The sequence below is a fragment of the Perca fluviatilis genome, chromosome 21 (genome assembly GCF_010015445.1).
Source record: "Perca fluviatilis chromosome 21, GENO_Pfluv_1.0, whole genome shotgun sequence".
NCBI lineage: Eukaryota > Metazoa > Chordata > Actinopteri > Perciformes > Percidae > Perca > Perca fluviatilis.
The window spans coordinates 21,333,913-21,355,933 of NC_053132.1; the positions used below are offsets into that span (position 1 = coordinate 21,333,913).

The 22,021-nt window shown below is 41.4% G+C and overlaps 1 protein-coding gene across 7 annotated transcripts in view; it reads left to right on the forward strand.

Moving 5' to 3' along the window:
* Window positions 1-5,788: 5,788 nt before the first annotated feature.
* ep300a (E1A binding protein p300 a) overlaps window positions 5,789-22,021 on the forward strand; it is a 33,455-nt gene continuing 17,222 nt past the window's right edge. For 2 of the 7 annotated variants that reach the window (XM_039788228.1, XM_039788231.1), the window contains exons 1-13: window positions 5,789-6,296; window positions 8,185-8,852; window positions 10,689-10,856; window positions 11,203-11,533; window positions 12,279-12,398; window positions 12,613-12,852; window positions 13,216-13,321; window positions 13,476-13,601; window positions 14,939-15,056; window positions 15,456-15,597; window positions 16,852-16,926; window positions 18,166-18,251; window positions 21,332-21,484. In XM_039788228.1, coding sequence (XP_039644162.1) covers window positions 6,203-6,296; window positions 8,185-8,852; window positions 10,689-10,856; window positions 11,203-11,533; window positions 12,279-12,398; window positions 12,613-12,852; window positions 13,216-13,321; window positions 13,476-13,601; window positions 14,939-15,056; window positions 15,456-15,597; window positions 16,852-16,926; window positions 18,166-18,251; window positions 21,332-21,484 — 2,427 coding nt within the window. In that variant the 5' untranslated portion in view covers window positions 5,789-6,202. The remainder of the gene's footprint in view (window positions 6,297-8,184; window positions 8,853-10,688; window positions 10,857-11,202; window positions 11,534-12,278; window positions 12,399-12,612; window positions 12,853-13,215; window positions 13,322-13,475; window positions 13,602-14,938; window positions 15,057-15,455; window positions 15,598-16,851; window positions 16,927-18,165; window positions 18,252-21,331; window positions 21,485-22,021) is intronic. The other 5 variants (XM_039788232.1, XM_039788230.1, XM_039788233.1 and 2 more) reach the window with 3 other exon arrangements.

Sequence of the window (22,021 nt, forward strand, 5' to 3'; positions counted from 1 at the left end):
AATAGACCCCCCCCCCCATCATACACATATATATATATATTTATTATTTATTATTATTTGTTTGTTTTTGTTTGATTATTTTTTGCCCATCTTTAGGCCTTTATTTGACAGGATAGCTTAGACTTGAAAGGGGAGAGAGAGGGGGGATGACATGCAGCTAAGTATCAAAAGTAGGAGTACTCATTCTGCAGAAAAATGACAGTAGATTGTGAATATTGTTGCATTGATGCACAGTTTATTTATTTAGTGATTTCCAATATTGGTCTGGCCCCATTCAAAGGGTTACAAGATAAATCTGAGGAGTCGTAAGATAGTTAATGTTGTAGGAAAGACAAAAAAACAAAGTTCTGCTATACTTCTCCAATATATACATATAATTCGCAGAGCCTTTTTTCCTGCAGCGCCTGGTGTAAATATTATTTAGACAGGGTAAGGCACCACATATTGTGTGTTCAGCCAATCAAACCACTTTCTGCAGGGCCTTGCGGTCCTGTTCTGTGCTGTTCCCGTGCCAGTGATGTTTTCCGTCAGGATGTTCCTTAATGATGTAGGAGTAGAAATTGCTCAGTATTTGAGGGGATACCTGGAATTTCCTCAGGTGTCTGAGGTAGCCTTGTCTTTCGCACCATTCAGTCAGTATGCAGTGCCAAGGTCAGACCCTCGGTGATGTGGACACCAAGGTACTTGAAGCTATCCACTCTCTCCACTGAGGACCCATTGATATTAAGGGGGCCTTAAGAGGGTCCTTCCCTGCTTCTTCCCAAAGTCCACTATCATCTCTTTTGTTTTGCTGACATTCATGAGTAGGTTGTTGTCCTGACACCAGCGGGTCAAGTCCTTCACTTCTTTCAGGTCGGCCTTTTCACTGTTGTCTGTGATCAGGCCCACCACAGGTGTGTTCCCAGCAAAAATGATGATAGTGTTGGAGTCAAAAGTGGCTACACAGTCGTGTGTGTACAGGGACTACAGCAGGGGACTCAAAACACAGCCCTGGGGGGCTCTGGTGTTAAGGATGAGAATGGAAGAGGTGTGTCTGCCCATCCTTACCACCTGCGGTCTGTCTGTCTGCCTGTCAGGAAGTCAAGGATCCACATGCACAGTAAGGTGTTTAATCTCAAGTACTTGAGCTTTGTGACGAGCCTGGAGGGAACTATGGTGTTAAACGCTGAACTGTAGTCAATGAAAAGCAATCTCACATAGCTTCCTTTCTTTTCCAGGTGAGATAGGGTGTTGTGTACGATGTGTGCTATGTCGTCCTCTGTTGTTCGGTTGGGACAGTATGCAAACTGTAATGGGTCCACTGTGCTGGGTAGTGAGAAGCAGATGTAATCACCAGTCGTTCAAAGTATTTCATTGCTAAAGAGGTGAGTGCCACTGGGCGGTAGTCATTCAGGCTGGCTGGTCTTGTTTTCTTGGGCACAGGAATTATGGTGGACTTCTTTAAGCATGTCGGTATGACAGACTGAGCCAGGGACAGGTTGAATACCAGAACAAGTTGGTCATCACACAGTTTAAGGACTCGCCCACTGATACCGTCAGGTCCTGCTGCTTTCTTGGTGTTCACATGCTTGAAAGGCATCCTGACGTCGTACTCACTTTTATTTTTATTTAACCTTTATTTAACCAGGTAGGCCGCTGAGAACAAGTTCTCATTTGAAAAGGTGACCTGGCCAAGTAAAGCGTAGGCGTGCAAGACAACATACAGATACACATTCAATACAATACAAGAATATAATAGGCTGCATAAAGTAGGCTGCATAAAGTACATAATTAAGTAGGCAGAATTAAGTGTGCAGAATACAATAGGCTACATAAAGTACAGAATTAAGTGGGCATTACAAAGCCGGTGCAAAGTGAGGTGTAAGGAAGTCGATGGGTATGTGAAAGTGATAAGGTAACAACACGAATAAACATTAATATACAGTCAAGTGCAAATTGTGGTCTAGGTAGTGATGATATAACGCAATGTATATTAAATGACAGTCTATATAAATGCTGAAATGTGGTGAGGCGTCAGTATACAGTTAGTACAAGTAGTGTTCTAGTTATGTAAAGCAGTAATAGCACAATAAACATGAGTAGACAATCTATATGGAGGCTGAATGTAGTAAAGAGTCAATATACAGTTAGTGCAAATAGTGGACTAGCTAATTATGTAGATCATTAATAACACAATATATGTGAATAGACAGTCAGAATAAATACTGAGATGTAGTAAAGAGTTAATGTACAGTTAGTGCAGAGTGTGGTCTAGATAGTGATGTGGAACAGTAATAACATGATGTACATGAGTAGGCAGACAATTTAAATGCTGAAAATGTAGTAAAAAGTCAGTATAGAAGTGGTGCAGAATGCGGTCTAGATAGTGATGTAGGTTAGTAGGTGTACAAGAATTGTATGACAATAAAGGCGGGGAGAAAAGTTGAGCGTGCCCGGGCAGATGATTAGTGATAAGGAGCGTAAACAGATATAAAAACAGTGCAGGTGAGGATGTGCAACTGTGCGATTGTGCAAAGGGGCAAGGCAGAGATAATGGAATAAGGGTGTGCAAAACAGAGTTTGAATGATGGAGAACAGTTAGCACGTTCAGTGATTGGACAGGAGCTCAGACAGACGTGCTTTAAAGGCACTAAAGGTAGATGGGTGAGACGTGCACCCATCCATTACCTCTGCTTCAACTGTTTCTGCTTGTTTGCTACCGATGGCCTCGAAGTATAAAAGACATTTGCTCACTTCTAAAGACACATCAGCAATTGACAAGGGGTTCAACTGCTTAATATATATATAATATAATTGTCCACGTTTCCAGACTGCTGTCCTAATTTGTAGGCGGCAATGCGTGTGTTTACAAATTAAATCTACCACAGGATATCTACGTTGAATCTGAAATTCGCCTGGCCTCCATCTTTAAGTGAATTGTTTCTCTTCCGTGATTAACCAGTTGGTATTCAAAGTAATGGTGCAGTACCACTACCAACTGTTCATAAACTAACCTAAGTCTTCATCAACACATTCCTTTTGTTTGCTGTTCATTATTTACAACTTTTTGGATTTTTACAATCCAGTTAAATAACGTCATCCATGTATTTCTTCATCCATTCCTTTATCTAATTGTACCACTAACTCATCAGATTGGCCTATCGTTGATTTAGTCACTTAACAACAATTGGATACCATAAACTTGGCAAAGGTAGGATAACAATATGTATACTCATTGCCCCTTTAAAAGGTAGACTCTTTTGATATTTGGGTCCAGGGTATGTGCAATGGAGTGAAGCAATAAATACAAATTAAAAAAGTCTTAAAAAGTCTTTATGTTTGTATTTTAACCAAAGTTGTGTGGTTGGCCTGGCAGAGGTGACAACTGCTACAGGACCTTGCAGGCCACAGTGTGTTCATTGTTTTATTTTTTTCATTTGTTGGGGAATGTGCACCATTTAAGCACTTTATAAACTTGAAAGCAACTTGTGTATTAAAGCTTACCCTAAACAAATGTTTGTCTTCTGCTCTGTTTGTATATTTGGTGATCAATAAGCATCTGAAGCTTCAATATCCACCCTTTGCGTTTCCAGGAGATTTCAATTGTTTTTATTTTGTTTCTTTCGGTGGCACATTGGAAGCCCTTTTCTTCTATTCTTTTTGACATAAGCACAATATCATATTGGTAGGGACCTTAATAAGGACCATGAATGACTTAGGCCCTGGCATGCAAAGTTTAGTCAAAGTAATCAATATTATTATATTTTCAAGCTTTGTACAAACAGGCTCTGATAACTGTTCTTCAACATATTAAAATTGTTCTAAGTAAGTAATGCTTATCACTGGCAAAGTTGGGGGCAGAGTAGTTTTTCTTTGCCCCAGGGCCCACTAGCATATTAATCTAGTCGTGACTGGGCATCAGAATCAGAAAGCAGTTTATTGCCACAGTAGTGGAACTACATGGAATTTGCCTTGATGATTGGGTGCATACAAACAAACACACAAACAAACATATTAAACATGAATAAGAATAAACAATAAATAACAAAACAGAGACAAATATATACAAAATAGTGATGGCATGATACCCACACTGCCAGGGTTTGATTCCTAGTATAAATATGCGCTTATGGTCCTGTCCCCAAGTGTCATGAGTCACTGATGTGGTTATTACACGATAATGCAGGTTTTGGTGAAGCCTTCATATAGTTTTTTTTCATGCCGTGGAATGCCACTTTTGAAAGCAAGTCAGTGGATGTGACAACCTCCCTGCAGCCATGTAATAAAAAAAGTACCCAGAAGATACATGAGATTTTTTTTATAGAGAAATTTAGATAGCCCTCTGATTGTAATCTGTGAGCAACCACAGTTTTTATCTTCACCAAGATGGACTTAGGACCTGTGGAGCCTAGTGGCTATGTGCTGTGATAAACAATTCAAAGATTTGAAAAAAAAAAACTACAACCTGTTTATTAGGGGAGCATTTCTCAGAGAAGGGCATTTCCATTCTTACTTTTTAATATACGTCAATTGAGTTTAACCTTCAAAAATATTGTCATGATGGATTTGTTATAGTGACCACAACTGGGGAGAAAACAAAGAAATAAGCTCATGTTTTCTCAAACAATGACTATAAGCAGTGTATATCTTTATACTTCTAATATGCCATTTAAAACTTTTATGAACACAGTATGCATCCCGAAAAAGGTCTGAATCAAACAGGTTTAGAAAGATACATTACATTGTGCATCTCTAGCTGTAAAATCCCACTCTTCCCCACTGCTGCTGACAGCAAATACATTTGTTTTCTTCTTTCACAAACTGCTTTTATTCCACTGGACAGTCATCATGAATTGGTGGCCAAACACAATTCAGATTCACAAAACCTTATTCTAAATTGTAGTACAGATGAAGTCTAAAAACATAAGACCATGCTGACCATGAACAAATGTGGAGCAGTTACATCTATGATGTAGTGTATAATGCAACTCTTATTGTGCTGCTGTAAGCGCAGGTTTAGAAGAAAATGTTGGCTTTTCAAACTGGTCATTGCTTTCCAGTAGGTAACCGACTATGGATGATTTTGAACACTTTCCTCCAGTAAATTATTTTGTGTGATCCATAAGAGAAGTGAAGACTCAAGCACCAAATGTACATTTACAGGTGGAATAAATACTCAGCAATAAGTTACAGAGTAAAGGCTGATGGCTGTGTTGGTACTAGAACAAGACTCTTACTTTTTTGACTGAGGGCTTGAGTGAGACTGGCCATGGAGCCAAATTGCAGGAGTCACCATTCTGCCTATAAGAGCAAGCAAAAAAATCAAAATAAGGCAGATAGGACTGGGTATTAAATTGAATAAATGTCAGTTATTGTAATCAAGTTTCACCAAGTCTTTCCACTCATGCGTACTGTTTTCAGTGTTTGTGAATCCAACTTGGTCTGCTGCACTAAATGTTTATTTTGCTCTTTTAATAGTAGGCTACTGGCTGCAAAACTGATTGGCAATTAGATTACTTGCATTAAGATAACTGTTGAACATAATCCAACTTTAATCTTTGCAACTAAACCTCACCAAAAAGCAGCTGCAAGTTCAGGTTGCTGCATGGATACATTTCATAATGAATAACTTTTCTTTTTTTTCTTTTACATGCATAGTCCAGCGAATAAGCATTGTACTTTATTCACCATTGCAGCTGCACAATTGTCAGCTTTATTTTTTTTATTTATTTGCATCCCCGCATCCTTATACCCGCTGCCACCAGCAGCACCACCATCACTTCGCAGGCAAAGAAGCCTCTTCTGCCCGACATTATCTCCATCCAGACTCCGCTGGAAAGGAGGTTGAAATGACGGATGCAACCATGGGAGAGAGACCCGGGGATAGTTTATTTACATCCGAAGAGGCTGTGTAAGTTTAGAGGGAAGCCGCTGCGTGTGTCTCCCTCTTTACTTTCACCGACCCCCTCCTCCTCCGCTGGCAGAAATTTATAAAGAACAAAAAATCCGACGAGGGAGGGAGGGGGGTTGATATACGCCGAGGCTGAAATCGAGAGGCGAACCCAGGGAAAGAGGAGTAATTTGTACACGGGACTTTCCCCCTCTTAGTCCCCCCAAAGGAGGGGGAAAAGTCGCAATATTGGAAACGAAAAGGAATGAGCTTCTAAGGGCGTGAAAACGTCTGCAATTGTGGATACTTTATATATTTTTATTTCGAAAAAATATGGCCGAGAACGTTCTGGACTCTGGCCCGCCTTCAGCCAAAAGGCCTAAACTCTCCTCTCCGGCACTTTCCGCCTCAGCCAGCGATGGAAATGGTAAGTATTGTTTTATGATATAATTTGTTACGGTGTTATTCGTTAAGTTTGTTATTTTTCGGCGGACTGGATTTACTTGAAAGAGGAAAAAGACGCGGGATTACTCTTCTGTTTTTGTCGTAGCTTGCTAATGTTAGCTTCCTAGTAGTGAGTGTGTGTCGGACGTGAAGAAGAGCTCCCCCAGCTAGCTCGCATGCTAACAGCCATTTTAGCCGGAGGTAGCTCTGTTAGCAAAACGCTAGGCTAGCTAACTGAATGCGGATCCCCAACTGACGGTCCCGTGTCTAATGGCTACCTTAGCCGGGCTGATAATAAGCTCTATGCCAAGTCAACTCATGATAAAGTTTTTGGTTTCTTACAGTTGTGCCAAATTGACAGTCAAATACAACTACCCCCATTCTGTGATTTGAGTTTCCAAGGCTTCAAGCGTCTAAAGCAATCTGTTGTGTTGCCCCATCAAAACTCGTACCCTTTTCCCAACTAACGTTAGCTACAGTGAATAGTGTTGACGATGGTGGCGAGGCAAGCCTTGTGGAAGACACAAATTTAGGCCCACGGGTCCGACTGATTGTTTAGCTCATTTGCCATTGTTGGTGTGTGTTTTTGTGTATGGCGTGTGACAGCACCTGGAATAGTGGCCTGAGAGCAAAACTGTGGAGCATGGGCAGCGCCATGTCCTGCCACTGGGTTATTAACCAGCGAGTCAAGTTAGCAAGCAAATACTGCTGCACGCATCTGCTCCATTTCATCACTTAATCATTCATTTTACCATGAACAGCTGCATCTTGGGCTGTCCGCTCGGCTCAGGTTGTCCGTGGCAGTCAGCATCCGTGGACAGGGACTTTTAAGGTTTAGTCATCCAGACGTTTGACACATTTACGTTACCTTGCACGATATTTTGCAATGATCAGTGCAGTGCTGTCAAGAAAGTGATCTGTATAAGGAATGCAATTTATTGTCTTCAAAGATTATTTGTGACACCACCATGCAGTGTGTACATATTGTTAAGTTGATAAACGATAGCAAATGACAACTTGAGAAGATTGATATGAGAAATTGGTACAAGTTCTTGCATAATATTATACCCTGTGCTTGTACCTTCGAAGAGCAGTTTCTAAATCATGTTGCTGCTGATTACAGATTTGTTAATTTTCAGAGGGCTGCAATATTGTCATGCAATTGTTGTCTTTGTAGTTTAATCATTTGACATGGTCACAATTCTAAGAAATGACTGTCAGATTGCAATTACATGTGACAATTAGGACTAAATTAGATCCTGTACCTTTTTAAATTTGCAGGTTTTTTTTGGGGGTCTTGATGTCCATCATAAAGAAAAAGAAAGATACGTGATGGACATCATGTATATTTTTTGACTGCCTAAGCTGTGTGCTGTTGAACTCACTCGATACAGACTTTTACACAGTGAGTGTGCGTCTCTACTGACTTGGCTCCATTTTGTGCCGTTACTTCTACGTCCATTCGTCACCTTGTCTGTAAAAACCTGTCTTTGCAACATGTTGAATCACTTTACTGGTCAGGGATTCTCTGTGCGAGCAAACCATGTCGGCGTGTGTGTTTGCAATGTATGTTTGTGCACGCAGTTCTTCTGGAACTCACCTGAAACTTCGTGCTCACTCGTGTAATTATTCTTGGTGGCATGTTACTAATTTCTGAAGGGAGAAAATTGTCCATACACCTCCTAAACCGCTTTTTATCAGTTTTTAATGTCAAACTTGCAATTGCATTTTCTCAGTCATGCTGAAAAAATGAAGGATTACACCAGCTTAACATGGCTGTGGCCCTTTTTGTCTTCCTCTCACATTTCCCTGCTTGTCTCCCATCTCATTGACTCTCTTCGCCTAAACTTTGCATTTCTTCTCCATTTTAGATTTCGGCTCACTGTTTGACTTGGAGCATGATCTCCCAGACGAGCTCATCAGCTCTACTGAACCAGGCCTGGTCAATGGTGGGGACCTCAGCCAATTGCACACCACTCTGGGAGGAGGACCTGCAGGGCTGGGTCCTGGAGGAGGCAGTGGAGTTGCAGGAGGAATGGGACTTGGACTTGGCGGAGGCCAGGATGCGGTGGCCAAGCACAAACAGCTGTCCGAGCTTTTGCGCTCAGGGGCACCCACCTCGGGCCAACAGGGACACCAAGGAGCCATGGGCAGCCCAGGAGGCCCCACCACCATGGGGCAACACTTGGCCAACATGAAGGCATCCCCTGGCCAGGGGCCTCCGCAGATGATGGGCCAGGGGCAGCAGCAGCACCTCTCCCCTCAGCAGCAGGCCAACATGATGCAGCAGCAACAGAATGCTGCAGCTGGAATGATGGGTGGCATGAACAGGGCCATGATGGGAGCACAGCAGAAAGGCAATAATGGACAGCAGCAGCCAGGCATGATTGGGAGCCAAGTGATGAATGGCTCCCCCAGGATGGGCTTTGGGAATCAGGGGATGGGTGGCAACGGGAACCTGTTGGCCGAGACCCTACAGCAGCAGGGAGCTGGGGGTCAGGCCGGGATGAGAGGCCAGCAACCTGGAGCAATGAACAAGGTAGCGACTCCTTCAATTATAGAAATGTTTTTCTTTTCCTATGAAAATGGTTTGATATCATTTATTTTTAAAAGTTTGATGGAATTTATATGTAATAAGAATGTTGTAAATGTCATATCGGGTGAAAATATAATCTTGTATTTTCAAGTTTGAAACAGAAACATGGACTAATTTAGCAAGCTTAGGTATATAATTAATAAAGGCGTAATTACTTACATTTCATCATTTAGTGAAACTGAGTATAGTTGATAACAGCAAGATTTTGCACATGATTGTAGCAAAATATATTCATAAAATGATATTATTAGCTGTAGTTTTTCCTTTAACTTAAGCTACTTTTCTGCAGTCTGTAGTAGGGTTGCACGATATTGACAAAATGTGGTATTGCGATTTCGATATTAATTTAGATATTTTTAAACATGTAAAATTACAAAAGTTACGGGAAACCGCATCAAAATAGATTAATAACAAATACAACACGGTTTATTTCAACTGACGGTCATGTTGGACTGGTACAACATGAATAAATAAATAAGGACCATGTCTACAGAACAGGACATGTTTCACTGATTGTACAGTATAAAATAAATAAAGAGAACAGGACACAACTTTTCTTTCGCTTCTTTGATTCGTTCCGTTTTGTTGTCTATATCAAACTTACTCTGTCGAAATATGCACACACGTGTTACGTAGTGGACCCATGCGCTGACATGTACTAACATGTGCAAGTGGCACGGTAACTGGCCAATGAAACATGATCATATAGCGTTTCGAGCGGACTCTAAGTCAAACACCACTAATCCACACAGCCAACGGACGGGACGCAGCGCTCCACAAAATATTGCATACTTATCGCGACACTTTCAATATAATATTGCGCAACGTGATATCTCAATAACGATATTGAGTCAATATATCATGCACCCCTAGGCTGTAGTCTGGTTCTCTATCCAGAAAGAGATGCTTATTTTGTATACAACCACAAAAAGTGGTGCTTTGGGTCCACGCCTGTCTGTATTCTGCCAACCATGAGCGACGCACAGCACATTTATGCTTGGAGTTGAAGTGGCAGAAAACTGTTCTGCTTGTGTGATTGACAGTCCCACAGGAGTGACAGTAAAATGTTGCAGTGGCATGCTGCTGCTGCTGAATGAATGTGGTGGAGACACTGATGTTTGGTTTAGCCATAGAGCTCAAAAGCAGTGAGCAGGTTTCCAGGTTAGGTATAGGGAGCAGTAAAAGAAAAATGCAGTGGAGGACAAGACAGGGGTACTGATGATAAATGTATCAGTGATTTTAAAAAAAAAAAAAAAAAAAAAAAAAAAGTTCAAATAACCCCTTCACTGTGCAGGGAGAAAAGCGAAACTATGTCAGATTGCTATTAAACACTCTGCTGGCTGCTGTTACTTCTGTTGATGTTGAGTTGTGGTTTGCATAATTTTCAAATTATTTTTTTTAATGATTTAATTACACATTACTTGATGCGATAGTACATTTTCTCTTTTCAGTAGTGGGTAACTTAAATGTTCTTGAGCAGTAGAAAGCGCAAGATGTAGAAACGTGTTCTTTTGGGAGATGAATGCTTTGGCTTTGATGGAGCTCATGGTGTGAGGTCCTGCTCATTTAATGGCTCAGATTTGAGATCTTGGGGAGACACTGGAAGATTATGTTGCAAACTGGCAGAACACAAAATGCTGTTACATGTACAGTTCAGATGCAATCACCGATCACCTCAGTGAAATGTGGGTACAACATACATTGTTGTGTTACTTTGCCTGATGTATCCTTCATCATTCTAACTCTCTTTCTCTCCTCCTCCTCCTTTTTTAATCCTAGATGGGGATGATGGGGAACCCAGGGGGCCCTTTTGGAGGTCCATATGCAGGGCAGGGGAATCAAGGTCTGGGAGGCGCAGGGCTGGGCCCTCAGCTCCAGAACAAAGGTCCCATGGCCCAGTTCAACGTGGACAAGAAGAACCAGCCCATGCAGGGAATGGCCGCCATGGTAGGAAACAAATACAAATTCACTGAAAAAAATGTACTATAATTATTTTTTTACCAAGTTGGCAGATTTAAGTATCAGCTCAAAATGATTCCCTTATCTCTCATCTCTTCCCCTCCTACCTTTCTTCCCACTGCACCACTGTGCTGCTCTGTGTTCCCTGTTTCTTTTCACTTACCTCAATCTCGTCCTTATTGTAAATTAAACACCGCCTCCTCTCTTCTTATTCTGTTCTTCCTATCGCCTCTCAACTTCCTGTTACCTTCTACCTAACCTCTCCCTATTTCCTCTTCATGTGCTGCTCTTGTCTTATTCACGTCTTCTTATTCCCTCCTTCTTCACTTACCAGGGCTCCCAGCAGTCACAAACGGGTGTGGGTGGTCCGTCTGGTGCCCCCGTGGGAGGAGCCCCAGGGATGGTGCCCAATGCTCAGGCAGGTCTGGTGGGTCCCGGTACCCAGGTTTCGGCAGCGTCTGCTGCTGCCGGAGCACCACCCACAGCTGACCCTGAGAAGCGCAAGCTGATCCAGCAGCAACTGGTACTTCTGCTCCATGCACACAAGTGCCAGCGGCGGGAGCAGGCCAACGGTGAAGTCCGGCAGTGTAACCTACCCCACTGCCGAACAATGAAGAACGTCCTCAACCACATGACTCACTGCCAGGCTGGCAAGTCCTGTCAGGGTGAGTTTAAGGGATGTTGCATGCTCCTGCACTCAGTGGATAGCTCTGATGTGTCCCTGTGTTTTGAGAAGCAGGCTTGTTACTGAGACATTCGCGCTAACGGAGTTATTTTATCTTTTTAAATTATAATAAACAAACCTAGTGAGATCACAAGCATCCTGTATTTATCCAGTTAACGTATATTTTTTGTGTTGACCGACTCTATTACGTGTACAACATTGCCGTAGAACTCCGTTAGAAATCGGTTATTCCTTCGTTACGATCAACATGGCCAACCTAGTTTATTTTGAAACAACGCTGATTATCGTGATTTACTTTCTACAGAGAAGCTGTGTCTTGGGCAGATGTCACCGTGCATGCTCAGCGATTGCGGTTCAGTGTTGACATTGATATCTATTCTGAGGTTGACGAGCTGAGAGAAATTAATTACACTGGCTGTAATCATACTATTGAAGGACTATGTCACCCAACGCAATGGCATAGCTCTTAGGCAAACAACGCAGGAGACATAAGATATTAAAGGTTCTGACTACACAGACGATACTTGTTAGTATACTGTTAGTTTGTTTTAGGTTAACTTCGTAACCGTTTTCTGTGTCAGCAGCTCTTTTTCGGTAACCAGCAGGCCTCCCTAATTTTGTTGAATCTTTTTTTGCCATGGCCTCACTTTGTTTAATTCTTGTTCTCCTGCCTCTTTTCCCTCCCTCATATACCTCTGTACCTTCTTGTCCTTTTTCATCCTCAGTTGCTCATTGTGCATCATCAAGGCAGATCATCTCCCATTGGAAGAACTGCACGCGACATGACTGTCCTGTCTGCCTGCCACTGAAGAATGCTGGGGACAAGAGGAACCCGCAGTGTGAGTGTCTGTATCTGACCAAACAACATCATGCATTCCTTTTCTTGACACTACACTGTACACTATTAGAAGTATATACATTTATAGTGTACTAAACGATAATATGATTTACGGCATGAGGTTTGTGTAAATATTCACTCACAGGGTTTTCTTATGTTATTTTATATCTACAGATCAGATGAATTATTAACTCTCCTCTCCTCTTTTTATGTCCTCACAGCTCTACTCGGTGCGGCCGCTGCAGGTCTGGGCAGCTCTCTTGGGGCAGTACCCGGTGGCCAACCAAGTGCTCCCAACCTCAACCCGCCGAGCCAGATTGACCCCAGCTCCATAGAGAGAGCCTACGCAGCCCTGGGCCTCACCTACCAGGGCAACCAGATCCAGGTTCAGACAGCCCAGCCCAATATGTCCAACCAAGGCTTGCAAGGCCAGGCTGGCATGAGGCCTCTGAACCCAATGGGTGAGTTAGGTTTCATGTCCACTTGCTTTACTCTACAGAAAGATATACCTTCCCCTGTTTCTGATAGCACTGAGGGCTAAGCATTTTTCCAGAGCCTGGACATTTTAAAAAGTAAGAGAATTTTATAGAGAGTTAAATGCTTTAAGTGGCCTTGAGTAGTCCTGTATCGCCAGAAGCAAAGGTATATTTAAAAGGGCTTCAGGTAAAAAGCAATTTCATCAGCACCTAGAAAATATGCATTTGATGCCATGTAGTTTGAAGACATTATGAGGTACATGTTCAAGTAGGAAGTATAACAGTGTTATTATTAGTAGGGAACACAAGGAATGCAAACTCATGATCTCCTGCCCTTTCCATGTGTAGGTGCGAATGCTATGGGAGTGAATGGAGGTGTGGGAGCTTCCTCTCAGAGCCAACAAGCCAGCCTGCTGCAGGATACCATGATGCACCTCAATGTGAACAGCCAAGGGTAAGAAGGAACACAGACCACATGACATGGCATTCGGCAGATACCCTAATTTATAAAGCACCTATCATTTTTACATCAGACCAGGGCAGACAAGTCTGTTTTCTTTTTCGTCAAGAAGTTAATCAGTCAAATGATGCCCTCTTATATCTACCAGTCTGATGAATGATGCCGGTGGGGTCGGCTCCATGCCCACAGCAGGCCCTCCCTCCACCTCAGGCATGAGGAAAAGCTGGCATGAGGACATCACGCAGGACCTACGAAACCACTTGGTACACAAACTGTAAGTATTAAAGAAGAACGCCACACAAAAGTAATTTTGCGCTGTACATTTAATCATATTTTTGTTGCAGTAGTGTGTATGTGATTTTTTTTTTTTTTTTTTAACAGTACACATTGTGTGAGTGTAGACAGTAATAGACACTTGTATGTGTCTTCATTTGATTTAAAAAAGTTTAGTTAAAGGTCCTAGGACATGCTGCTTTTTGGATGCTTTTATAGGCCTCAGTGGTCCCCTAATATTATATCTGAAGTCTCTTTCCCGAAATTCAGCCTGGGTGCAGAATTACAGCCACTAGAGCCAGTCCCACAATGATCTTTCCTTAGTATGTGCCATTTCTGTGTTTGTAGTTATTGAGGAGGAGAGAGGGGGGTGCAAGGTGGAGGGTGGGGGTGTGGCCTTGACCAACTGCCATGCTTCGCTCGTTTGCAAGCCATGATGTCTCTCTCTTTCTCATTTGCGGGCAAAGCAGAGAAATGGGAGGTAACCTTTTCCCTTATGACGTCATAAGGAGCAAGATTCCAGATCGGCCCATCTAAGCTTTCATTTTCTAAAAGGCAGAGCAGGATACCCAGGGCTCGGTTTACACCTATCACCATTTCTAGCCACTGGGGGACCATGGGCAGGCTGGGGGAACACATATTAATATTAAAAAAAAAAACTCTAAGTGAAATTTTCATGCCATGGGACCTTTTTAAGCTGGCTGAGATTAGCCCCAGTTTGTGCCTCTGAAAACATAACTGCTCGTAACGTTAGCAAGCCTTCATAAGCGCTAGCGGACTATATTCAGAGCTTGACAATATATTTATTGCTGATGGACAGTAACGTTAACCACAATAAACACCAGGGCTATGACTATGCACTGGCACTTTTCAAAAGACGTATGCACGCTCATCAGGTAGTGCCTCTTGTAGTGGAGCCACTAGCCAACAAAACAAAAAAATAGGACTACTTCGGAATACTGAAAAACAGCAGGCTGGGATTGCCTCTACACAGCTCTTACTGATCATTCCCCAGGTATAGACGAGAATACCTACCTTTTTTCACGGCCACATGCGCATGTGGCTGGACGGGCAATCAAAACGAAGAACAGAGAAGCTCAGATTACAACACACACAGAGGGAGTGTGACTTCATTCTCAGCTCAGAACGTCATTACTCCGCTGTTTCTTTACATAGCAAATATTTGTTTCCTGCTAAATTAATGTAATGTAGAATTTTGAGTACAGACCCTTTTTTTTTTAAGCAATATTTTGACTTGAGGAGTTAACAATGACATTTTCATCTCCTTCCCCCCACCCCCTCGTTTTGCTCTCCTTCTGTTTGTTCTCCCACCCACAGCGTTCAGGCCATCTTTCCAACTCCAGATCCTGCTGCTCTCAAGGACCGTCGAATGGAGAACCTGGTAGCCTATGCCAGAAAAGTTGAGGGAGACATGTACGAGTCGGCCAACAGTAGAGTAAGTTGCTCTCTCCTTGAGCTCAGTGTGTTACTCAGCAAAATAGGAAGACTGCTGGGAAGTTTGAATTTCATTTTGCAGCCGTATACAGCTACTTGTTCCATCGTAGATCAGCCTCAAAAGTAAAATAAACGTCACATTGTTGGACTAGGTGAAAAACGTTGAGCTTATGAGCTTGACGGGTTAATTACTTAGTTTACTGCAGCAGATAAAGCCCTTACTGTGTGTTATACTGTTGCTAACTTGTCTTTTTTTCTTAGTTATTAGAGGTCCTCATAAAACCTTTTACTGTAGTTTTATTTCAACAGCAGATATTCAAAGAGTTTTTTTTCTTTTTTCTACTGTCTTCCATGTCTGAGAAGTTTACCCCCTTGCTACGTTTCTTTTTTTTTTTGACAGGCTGAGTACTATCACTTGCTAGCAGAGAAGATCTATAAGATCCAGAAGGAGCTGGAAGAGAAGAGGCGGACCCGGCTCCAGAAGCAGGGTCTGGGCCTCGGGCCTGCAGGCATGGGGCAGCCCCCCACTGGACTGCCTCCAAGTGAGTGGACACGCAGCATATGTAGACTTGGATGACCTAATGTTACGCTGGGCTGCACGCATTCATGTGAACAATAATTTAATCTGGCGGAATGTGACATTGGGACATTTTAGCATTGTTTTGTATCTCTCACTTCATGGTTTGAGATTTAAAAATAAAAAAGCCCTGATTTGTGACTGCATGATTATTTGTATCATTTTTATTTTTTTTATTATCTTGATGTCCTCTTTTTGCTGCATTTGGCAGAATTGAAGGGCTCAGTTAAGTCAATTTTCAAGATATAGGTTAGGTCTCTTTGACTGGATTAGGGCTGCACAATATATAATTTTTTTTATCATCATCGCAATATCAACTGGCGCAATACACATATCGCAAAAGGCTGCGACACATTATGATAGACACTCTGAGATTTGTTGTGTTAGTTGAAAATAATGTCAGAACATTTTTTTAGTGGTGCCTTTTATATTCAATTCAATGTTGAGTTTGTTCAATAAAAGACTGTTGGAAATTATTTCCTTTCATTTGTTTGAAATTATAAAGTAATTGATTGTATTTTAGCAGAACACTGAAAGCAGCAGAACTGAGTACACTTTAATATCTCTTGATTTATAGAAAGTAATATCTTTATAGTGATATTCAACGTTATTGCAAATCGCATATTTCTTACTCTCATCGTAAAGAATGGACCTGTCCATAGCTTGTTTACTGGACAGTTATCATCATTGTCATCCTACTTAAAAATGAAGTGTGTGTGTGTGTGTGTGTGTGTGTGTGTGTGTGTGTGTGTGTGTGTGTGTGTGTGTATGTGTATGTATATGTATGTATGTGTATAGATAGATAGATAGATGATAGATAGATAGATAGATAGATAGATAGATAGTAACAGAGAAGGGGAGTTAACGTGAATCCCATTTTGTTACTTTTTTTTCATGCCATGCTTTAAACCTTGTGTTAAATTCTCTCCCAGTTCATCTAGTCATGCTTGGTCCTCTGAATAGAATACAGTAGCTTGTGTCAGTCTGTTTCTTGAGTTGGTTCATATTTTATACACAATAGTAATTAACTGTCCCACAGATCTTCTGAGAGAGCCTCAAAACTGCAGGAAAAAAGGCTCCCAGAAAGTAAAAAATGTAACATTCCAGAGTTTGTACAAACCTCTCTGCACATGCTTGGTTAGGTCATTTCCACCTCTACTTCTCTCCTGTGCACAGATGACAGCTTGCTTTTCTTAATCTCCTGTCTCTGTTTTTACAGACGGCCCACTCCCTGACCCATCAATGGTGCGACCGGCTGGACCAAATCAGATGGTCAACAGGATGCAAGGCCCAGGTAAAGAACCACTGGGAACCAGGACGCTTTATTTAAATGCATCACTTTATGGGCGGACCAATTTGACACATTTTATTTGTTGTATCAGCGCAAATGTCGATTTAAGTCGAAGTTTTCACAGGCATGGTTTAATAGTGATATTTTGTGCCCTGGTGTTGACACGGCATTGTGTTTGGAGCACTTCACACTTTTGCACAACATAGAAACCACGCTACTGCACATGCATGGGAACTATTCAATAAATAGTAGTGTCTATTGTAGTGGCTTCAGCTAAAGATGCCCCACTCACGTTTTTTTGACCGCCAGTACCGATTGCCGAACATCACTGAGGGCCAATATCGATCAGTTTTGTTTTGTTTTGTATAGCAGCCAGTATAGCTATATTACAGGATAGGTCCGTTTGACTGTGTTATAGTGTACTAGGATCTCCACCAGGTTGCAGCGTTAACAAAGGCTATAAATGCTGTGCGACTCTACAGTATGGATAAAGAATCGCAAAAACTAAATCTTCATATCAACAATATGCTTTTACTTGTACAAATGACTCCAATGCAACAAGTGGACTTCAGTAAGTCTAAAAGGACAGCTGAAATATACAATGTAATGTAATTCTACCATCTAACCATCACAGTCATAAGGTCGGGTGCTAGCTAAATTAGTCAGCTTAACCTGGTGTTTGGGTTTGGCTTTTTCTGTCTTTTTTCTTTCCACTGTCAGCTAAGCAAATTCACCATCAGTGTGCATAATTAACTTTTTTGTCCAACAGCCAAATGGCTAGTGAATGTTCAAATGTTACCAGCCACGCAATACTGTGGATTACTATTGTTTTTTTGGGGGGGGCTGGTGAGTGAAGCAAATCTACCAGCCAATTGCATATTTTACCACCATTTGGCTGGTGAAAGGTGCTAATTTTTGTTGAAAAGCAGCTGTGATAAGGAATTGCGCGCTTTTTTATTTTTATTTTATTTTTTTCCTTCTCTCAGCGATTGGCACATGTGGGTTATGCAGTTGAATGTGGTTGTGTTTCCATTCAGTATAATTTCCATTGGGCTCAGTACACAGTACATCCAAAGCTTTGGTTCCATATTACATGCATCAACCCACATACAATATAAAAAAAAAAAAAAGAAGCTAAATCTGCAAATACAAATCATAATTTCCGCTCTCACGATTGGGGCATCACTACTTTCCACATGATGTGTTATGTGTTGCATCATAACAGACTCTGTGTTTTGGCAGGTATGAATCAGTTCAATCAGATGGGAATGCAGTCCATGGGCCAGAGGTCAACGCCTCCTCTCCCCATAGGAGCATCTGGCAACCAGGTCAGTACTGAACACACACCATGTATCACATTGTTTGGTTTGTTATGTGCATATAAACACAATTAAGACTTCACTTGAGTGTACTGTGTCTTTTCATAGAGTGGCTACCAGCGTGAATGGTTTGAAAGTTGTTCAGCACAGAAGTATGCATGTCAAAATACGATTTAACATCAAACATGTCACAGTTTTTCAATGATCTAGATATTCCTAAAATAGATGTGGCTGTTAGAACTGACTTGGACAAACCCTTGCGACTTCAAGAAATCTCTGATTTCATCCAGAAAATGCAAAGTGGTAAAACCCCAGGGCCGGACGGCTACCCTGTGGAATTCTACAAGAAATTCTCATCCCAGCTAGCTCCCATCCTCCTGAAAATGTTCAATTATTCATTGAATCAATCAAACCTACCACAGACCTTAACAGAGGCTTCTATCTCACTAATTTTGAAACCCGGTAAGGACCCGCTTGAGTGTGGGTCGTATCGGCCAATTTCACTCCTAAACACAGATGTAAAGATATTAGCTGAACTCCTTGCCTCAAGATTGGATACTGTAATGCCCCATATCATCTCAATTGACCAAACCGGATTTATGAAGGACCACCACTCTTTCATAAATATTCGTAAACTCTTGAATGTTGTGCACTCTCCAGCATCCGGGGAGATTCCAGAAGTGGTTGTCTCCCTGGATGCGGAGAAGGCATTTGACAGAATCGAGTGGGGTTATCTGTTTGCCGTCCTAGAAAGATTTGGCTTTGGTTCTAATTTTATTTCTTATATCCGCCTGTTATATACTTCCCCAAAAGCATCAGTGATAACTAACAAATTAGCTTCCCAACTTTTCCCTCTGTCAAGGGGCACCAGACAGGGCTGTCCCCTCAGCCCACTCCTGTTCGCGTTAACTATAGAGCCTCTGTCGATTTTAAGTTGAGAATATCGCGCGTCATACGCGGGCTTCACAGGATGGGAGTTGAACATAGAATTTCCCTATATGCAGACGATTTACTGCTCTACATATCTGATCCAGTGTCCTGTGTCCCCAATATTGTGGAAATGTTACATATATTTGGGCTTTTCTCCGGTTACAAACTGAACCTGTCTAAAAGTGAATGTTTTCCACTCAATAATTTGGCTCTTCAGATTTCAGATAATGAACTCCCCTTCCGTATTTCCAAATCTGGCTTTAAATACTTAGGCGTACAGATCACCCGTAACTTCTCGGATCTTTATGAAAAGAATTTCAAACCTCTGATGAGAAAACTAGAATCAGACCTTCAGAGATGGTCTGCCCTATACCTCTCTCTCACGGGTAGAGTTAATTGTATAAAAATTAATGTTTTACCTAGATTTTTGTATTTGTTTCAGTGTCTCCCTATATTTTTGCCAAATCCTTTTTTCAGTCTTTAAATAAATTGATCTTTTCCTTTCTGTGGGATGGTAAAAATCCTAGAATCCGGAAAGAATTCCTAGAGAGACCCAAGAGCCAGGGTGGTCTAGCACTTCCCAATCTAAGGAATTATTATTGGGCGTCAAACATACAAAAAGTTATTTACTGGTTTCAGTCTCCAGAAAGGGAATGGTGCCAACCTTGTTATCAACATCTCTCTCCGCTTTAATTACAGCAAAACTACCTTTCTCACTATCACAGTATACTCCAAACCTTGTAGTACGTTCTACTCTCAAAATATGGGCACAATTTAGGCGACACTTCAAACTTCTTGACTTTTCTATGTGTAGCCCTATTTCTGATAACCACCTCTTTCCTGCAGCCAGATTGGATCATACCTTTACACCGTGGCACAGAGTTGGTCTTCTTAGATGTAGTGACTTTTATATAGACGGTCTTTTTGGCAGCTTTAATGATCTTACTAAAAAATTTAAACTACAACGGTCAGATTTATTTAGATATTTCCAGGTCCGTCACTTTATTCAAACATGGTGCTCAACCTTCCCAGCCTTACCAGTAAATTCGGGGTTGGACAACATCTTACAAACTCCTGTGCAGCATAAAGGCCAGGTTTCAAATATATCCAACACGATCTTATCTTTTCAAAAAGTGTCATTAGATAAAATCAGAACTGATTGGACTGAAGAACTTGGGATGGAGATATCTGATGTAGTCTGGGACTGCGCTCAGAATAGAGTTAATGGCACATCCTCCTGTGCCCGCCTTAACTTGATACAATTTAAAGTCTTTCACCGAATTTATTATACCAAATCAAAACTGTCCAAGATATACCCAGACATTGATGACAGATGTGACCGCTGTAATTCTACTTCAGCCGACATGGCTCATATGTTTTGGACTTGTCCAAAGTTAAAAGAATTTTGGTCAACTGTCAAAAATTTTTAAATGAAGCATTTGACACGAATGTGAGGCTGAATGCAGAAATGGCCATTTTTGGTGTATTTGTGAGCGAGGTCTCAATGACCACTAACAAGAGAAACGCATTTGCCTCCATGTTGGCCCGTAGAAGGATAGTACTGGAGTGGAAATCTCCTAAACCACCGTATGTGTCAGTCTGGCTTAATGACCTGATGTTATTCCTGAAATTGGAAAAAATCAAGTATTTCTCTAGAGGATCGAATGACACATTCCATAAGATATGGGACCCGTTGCTGTTGTACTTTGCTTAACACCCTCCCCCCAGATAATATAAGGCCCTAACAGCTCTGCCCAATACACACAGTTGCGTTGTCTGATGCCTGATGTGAGTTCTACACGAAGTGGGAACTGCTCCTTCCGTCAACCTCATCAATTATTATTATTTTTATTTTTATTTTTATTTATTATTATTTATTTTTTTTCCCCTCTCTCTCGCTTTTGTTTTGTTGGTAATGGCAGTATGTGGATGGTGTGGGTGGGATGGGATTCATTTTCAAACCAAAAAAAAGAAATCAAGACACTGTAACCAAATGATTAGATCTGTATTGTTTTGCCTTTCTTGAATAAAAACATGGTTTAAAAAACAAAAAAAAATGATAGGGTGAAAATAAACCGTTTACTTATGCTACTTGAACCATTCCAATGGCTTGTCAGAAAATGTTCATAAACCCTGCCTATGCTCTTTGATACCTCTAGATGGGAATGGTGGGACCCAGGATGGGGCAGCCTAATGTCAATCAGCTGCAGAACCAGTATCTGTCCCAGGGACAGTTCCCTGGCTCAGGACCAGGAGTTGGAACAGCTCAGCCTGGGATGGCCCAGTCCGGAGCACAGGCAGGCATGGCACAGGTAAGGTGGCTTAAGTTGTTTTTCCCGTAAGTCAGATATTTATTACTAGGGGATGTGTGGCAAGTTGCACTTAAGTCTTTACTAAGGACAGAGGTTGGGCATTCTGTATGATAAGAAGGATTCCAAGGATACAGCTACAGTTACAATCAGTAGATTCTATCATTAGGTAATATCTTTAGGTAGTACACGCTATGAAATACTTACATGCCATCTAAAGTTGGAGGATTGTAGATACTAGTTTGAAATGCAAGTGTTTTACCAATCAGGAACACCCAGAGAGTACTACCAGGGACCTGGAGTAGGGACTTTTTGAAGCAGGATCTTTGGATCATGAAATATATTTTATAAATGTAGTGATCTTAAAAACATCATGGCTTAATAGAAAAGCACCTGCAGTAAAAAAAAAAAAAAAAAAAAAAAAAAAAAAAATGAAACCACTGAGGACTAAGTAAACATTGTTGTTATGCAAATTGTGAATTTATAGATTATCCTAAAAATCATGTCATACATGCTTAATATTCTTCTTGAACTATACCT